Consider the following 5870-nt stretch of genomic DNA (forward strand, 5'->3'; position numbering starts at 1 on the left):
AAGTGTCTATATTAGCCTACTATTAAAATGACTTTAAAAGTCTTATATAAGTGTTATAATGAAGACAACACATGATGCAAGTGTCTATATTAGCCTACTATCAAAATGACTTTAAAAGTCTTATATAAGTGTTATAATGAAGACATCACATGATGCAAGTGTCTATACTAGCCTACTATCAAAATTACTTTAAAAGTCTTATATAAGTGTTATAATGAAGACAACACATGGTGTAAGTGTCTATATTAGCTATATTAGCTTACTATCAAAATGACTTTAAAAGTCTCATATAAATGGTAAAAGGGTTATACTTGTATAGCGCTTTTCTACCTTCAAGGTACTCAAAGCGCTTTGACACTATTTCCACATTCACCCATTCACACCCTGATGGCGGGCGCTGCCATGCAAGGCGCTAGCCACGACTCATCAGGAGCAAGGGTGAAGTGTCTTGCTCAAGGACACAACGGACGTGACGAGGTTGGTAGAAGCTGGGGATTGAACCAGGAACCCTCAGGTTGCTGGCAAAGCCACTCTGCCAACTGCGCCACTTGTCCCCCTTAAAAAATGATTCCCGGGCGCGGCCAACGCTGCTGCTCACTGCTCCCCTCACATCCCTGGGGGTGATCGAGGGCGATGGGTCAAATGCAGAGAATAATTTCGCCACACATAGTGTGTGTGTGTGACAATCATTGCTACTTTAACTTTTTAATATTGTGTTTTGGAAAAATAATAATTGTGTTTAAAAAAAAATAATACAAAAGAAAACACTTATTTATGCGTATGTAATTGTATTCAGTTATAAACATTCATTCACTTTCTTTTTTCCTTCATGGATCTAAACTTTACTGCTGCCGGTATTTTTTGTCTATATTTTTATTGTCATATTTCAGAATGTGTTTGTTCTATTTTTGGCCAAAATAAGACAAAAAATAAACAATCTGAAGTATTAATGCCATGATTTTAATAGTCCGGCCCGCGTGTGCACAGATTTTCCTCCATGCGGCCCCTGAGCTAAAATGAGTTTGACACCCCTGTCTTAGTACACTGATGTCTTTGCTTAACCCTTGTGTAATGTTCATATTGTTGTTACTCAGCCAGCGTTTGTGGGTCTGATGGACCTGTTGCATTTTGTGGCTTTTAATGCCTCACAATCAAACACTTGTATGTTAAAAATACTGAACAGATGTTAACCTTATCCCAATAAACATCTGTTCAGTATTTTAACATAAAAGTGTTTGATTGTGAGGCATTAAAAGCCACAAAATGCAAACGCTGGCTGAGTAACAATATGAATATTGCACGGAAAATTTCTCCGCCAGTTTCGGCATCCCACAGGGATTCTTCTTTCGTGTTTCTGCACCTGCGGTTCCCACACAAGGTTGCAACATTGTTTGTCAACAGTGTCTGCTCTCATTTTCTTGCACATTTGACCCTCTGATGTTCTGTGTACCTACACTCTGTCTTCCTCCTGTCTAGGCCTGCTGTGTGTGTGTGTGTGTGTGTGTGTGTGTGTGTGTGGGTTGGGTGCGTGTGGTACACAGAACATCAATTTCCACACTTCTATTAGCCCCGGGTCCGGTGGACCCGGACATCTTATATGTAATAGAAATGGGTGTATGGTGTGTGGTCATTAAATGTGTATTCTGATATATGTTCTTCACAGAAAATGAGCCAAAGTCAGTGAGTCTCAGTGTGAAGAATTAATGATTTGTATCATTTTTCTTTGAATAAAAAATGAAAACGGGTCCCACAGCCAGCGTTTGTGGGTCTGATGGACCCGTTGCATTTTGTGGCTTTTAATGCCACATATTGACATGCTAAAGGTTTTAAGTGTTGTACGTGCAGACACATGTTTTACATGAATGAATGAGAACGAGGGGAAATATCATCAACAAACTGAAACATTCCACCGGGGTTGTTGTCTTGTAGATCATAGAAAAGAGGCGCAGGGACCGGATCAACCACAGCCTGTCTGAGCTCAGGAGGCTGGTGCCAAGTGCCTTCGAAAAGCAGGTACTATTTACCATTGATGTATTTGATAGGGTGCATATTCATCAACATGGAGAACACGTCAGCCAGAATGGTACGTTACGTCTGTAGCCCCTGGCAGGCCATTAAAAAAACAAACTATAGATACTAATTAGAAAAGACAATAGAAAAACAAAAGAGGAACGTAATGAAAAACATGCAATACACAATAAGACAGTCCCTGCAGGATTTTGCGGTGTCGCGCCAATTCATGCAAATTCCGCCAATCCCCGCGAATTATGCACATCCTCGCAACTTTTTCCCAATGCCTCTTTTTTGCCAGTTAAATTTGTCTCAAAGTTGTCTAATCAAAACTTAAGTTCATTGAGGAACAACGTGTGAGAATATATCAACTATTTATTGCTCAAACGGCACAATTTTCCTCCCGCGAAGCGCAGACCTATTTCCTGTTACTGCCTACGGCGCTAAGCCTTCTGGGTAATGTGGTATATAAACATTTGCTTCCTACAACACATGTATTTATATATTTAACATGTATTTATACAGTATAAGACAAGAACATATTTTCATTTGCAATGCTGATTGAGCAAAGAGGCAGCATTTGCATGTTAGAGATGTTAAAGTATGATGATGATCTCTCATTTGCCAACAAAAATTAGCGCTATAGATCGCTCTCAACAGTTCACAAATGTGTTGGAACAAAAATGAATGTTTCAGATGAACACTTTTTAAGCGTAAAACATACACGGAGAATGCCTGCAACTTGTGGATGACAGAGCAGACAATAAGAGAGCCTTTGGTGGCATTTCATTCTGTATTTATGATCAATTATCAATAATATTAGTCATAATTAATTAAAATAGTACTGTACTTTGACAATGAGCTCTGAGTATGTGCATTTACTGCCCTCTACTTTTAAGTCTGTGTGGTATAAAATGAGTAAAACGTCAATACAGTATTTGTTTTCCAATTGTTGAAGTGGTGTGCTTTTTGAGGTTCAAGTTGCAAGGGAAAAAATTGATAGCAAATTCTTTAAACCACAACAATGCAATATTATTGGAAAATAATAATAATAATAATAATAATAATAATAATCAGGGCTACGGGCATTTTAGACTGTTTGTTTTCCAATTGTTGAAGTGGTGTGCTTTTTGAGGTTAAAGTTGCAAGGAACACTTGAAAAATGTATAACAAATTCATAAAATCACAACAATGCATTATTATTAGAAAATAAAATAATAATAATAATAATAATATATATTAAATAAGAATATATATATTTAAAAAAAAAAAAAAAAAAATAATATATATATATATATATATATATATATATATATATATATATATATATAAAGGTTTATTTGAAATAGGGACGGATACAGAAACATGGATATTTGAAACAGCCATCCAATGTATGTATCATAGTGTTTGTAGCCAAAACTAATTTACAACACTTGGCCCCAACAACAACAACCCCAACACAGATCCAACAGCATTAAAAATAGGAAAATAACAAGAATAAGTCAAAGATGAGTCAATAATAATAATAGTAATAATACAGACAAAGTGCAAAATAGATAAAAGCCAATATTATTATTATTATTATTATTAACGCAGACAAAGTGCAGACAAGATAAAAAACAATTAGTGAAAATTAGTAAAAACTAAACATGGGAACACGATTGTTGCTCAACTTGCCACAAATGTGTGTTTTTTGAAAGTGACAAGTGCAGGTATACTTTTCAAAGTGTCGGATAGAGAGTTCCATAGTTGTGGTCCTTTTATTGAAAAGGCAGTCTGGGCAAAAGATGTTCTATTGAATGGAACGCAACAGTTGCCTTTTGACATTGCTCGGGTGGTAGATCTGGTACCACTTTGTAATAATCAGGACTTCTTCATTTTCACTTCAGGCATTTTAGGCCGCCACAATCCCAAAAAGGGGAGGTACTGTTTACGGCCTCCGTTACATATGCACAGTATGGAATGTAAATCCAAGATTAATCCAGTTCGGATTGAGATCCTGTATTTGTCACATGGGAAATCCCATCTGACAAATCCTAATCAGATTATGTAGCAATGTGTGGCATTTATATAACATCTGATTGCAGGAAGCAGTTTAGGATTAGAGCAGTGCTTCTCAAAATGTTTTACCAAGTTTGACCGACATTCAAATACAGTAGCGTAGTAGGCCTAAATGTTCATTAAAAGACAGCAGTTTTTAATTTAACAAGTGTATTTCATATTTTTGGCCAGTGTAACATTGCACAGTTTGAACAGTAACACTGTGTTTAACTATTTGATTTAGTGATTTTTTTTTTTTGGCGTACCACTAAATGGAGCCCGCGCACCACAGTTTGAGTACCATCGGATTAGAGGAATCTGGAATCTTTTTTTTTTTTTTTTTCAAATGGAATCATTGAGGGTTTTTTCTTTTCAGGGCTCCTCCAAGTTGGAGAAAGCTGAGATTCTGCAAATGACGGTGGACCACCTCAAACTTCTGCACGCCATGGGAGGGAAAGGTGAGGTTTTGCTACCCCGTTGGATTAAAAATATTATTTTTTTTGGAGTTTTTTTTCATTTTTGGCGGTTCCCTTTGCGGCAGGGTACTTTGACGCCAGGGCGCTGGCAGTGGACTACAGGACTCTGGGCTTCAGGGAGTGTGTCGGAGAGGTGGTGCGGTACCTCAGCTCCCTGGAAGGAGACTCCCCAGACCCGATAGGAGCCCGTCTGGTCACCCACCTCTCCCACTGCGCGAGCGAGCTGGACCCCCTCCTCCTTCAGTCGCCCCCGACCTCCGCCTTGCCCTTCCCTCCTTGGCCCTGGGTGTCCTTCCCCCAGATGAGCGCCACGCTGCCGCCCGCCTCCTCCTGCGGCGGGCGGAGGGACCTGGCCCTGATGGGGAGCTACCCTCCACCCGCCTCCCTCCGTCTGGCGCCGCTGGTCGGCTGCCAGCAGGGGGTGCCGCCTCTCCTCGCGCCCGGCGTCCTGGCGAGCGTTCACAGGCTGCCGTCCCTCGCCCCGTCCCCGTCCGCAGGCCCACCCAGGCCAACCCAGGCATCCCCTCACAGCAGGACCTCGCCTCTCCCTTCCGCCCATTCCTCTTCCTCCCCGCCCACCGCACCGCCCCTCATCTCTTTCAGACCATTCGCACCTCTGGGGTCTCCCACGGTCCAACGCAGGGGGCTGAGTGGCAAGTCGGGCCAAGGATGGCCGACTGAAATCGGAGCGTTTTAAGGACTTTTTTTTTTTTTTAAATCCCAAATGAACTATGCAGGAGCGAACATTTGAGGACTTCAGTGTCTTTTTAGGACTCGACAAGCCATATCAGACTGAACCTTTCAGATAATCACCATGACGATTAACAAATAAAAGAATGTTCAACAGAGCCATACGTTTAACTGTGATGTTCCCAAAATCATTTTTCCATCCGATTTTTGTGTATGGCAAAGAATGTTTTGGATAAAAAAAAAAAAATCCATAAAGAAAAAAGTGCCTTTAACATTTGGTTGTGTTTTTTTTTATTGGCAATCGCCACTTGTTGTCATAGCGACTGTCAAAATTAACTCTGTGAGATAGCTAGCATTAGCTTATAATTAGTTTCTCCAGCCGTGAGTGTGAAGGACAGTGCTGAGGAGTAGAAGTGGTTGTTATTCATTGAATTAAAGAAATAAATCATCAACAACATGACCGAGCGTGTCGCTGGCTTAACTTGGTGGAGCAGTTGGAACGTAGCACTGATAATGCTCGCGTCATACTGAAGCAGAATGAGTCAATAACGCCAGCCGAGGACGTTAAAATAATATTTTAACCGTGGACATTTATCCATAAAAATATGGAGAAGCAACTGGAAGGAGATACTGTGGAAACCCCGTACCCAAGGT

General features: G+C 40.4%; 1 protein-coding gene across 1 annotated transcript in view; it reads left to right on the forward strand.

Moving 5' to 3' along the window:
* heyl (hes related family bHLH transcription factor with YRPW motif like) overlaps positions 1–5554 on the forward strand; it is a 9890-nt gene extending 4336 nt beyond the window's left edge. The window contains exons 3-5 of the mRNA XM_061982420.2: positions 1930–2013; positions 4427–4508; positions 4592–5554. Of these exons, the coding sequence (XP_061838404.2) occupies positions 1930–2013; positions 4427–4508; positions 4592–5223 (798 nt within the window). The 3' untranslated portion in view covers positions 5224–5554. The remainder of the gene's footprint in view (positions 1–1929; positions 2014–4426; positions 4509–4591) is intronic.
* The last annotated feature ends 316 nt before the right edge of the window (positions 5555–5870 follow it).

The sequence above is a fragment of the Nerophis lumbriciformis genome, linkage group LG21, assembly GCF_033978685.3.
Source record: "Nerophis lumbriciformis linkage group LG21, RoL_Nlum_v2.1, whole genome shotgun sequence".
Taxonomy (NCBI): Eukaryota; Metazoa; Chordata; class Actinopteri; order Syngnathiformes; family Syngnathidae; genus Nerophis; species Nerophis lumbriciformis.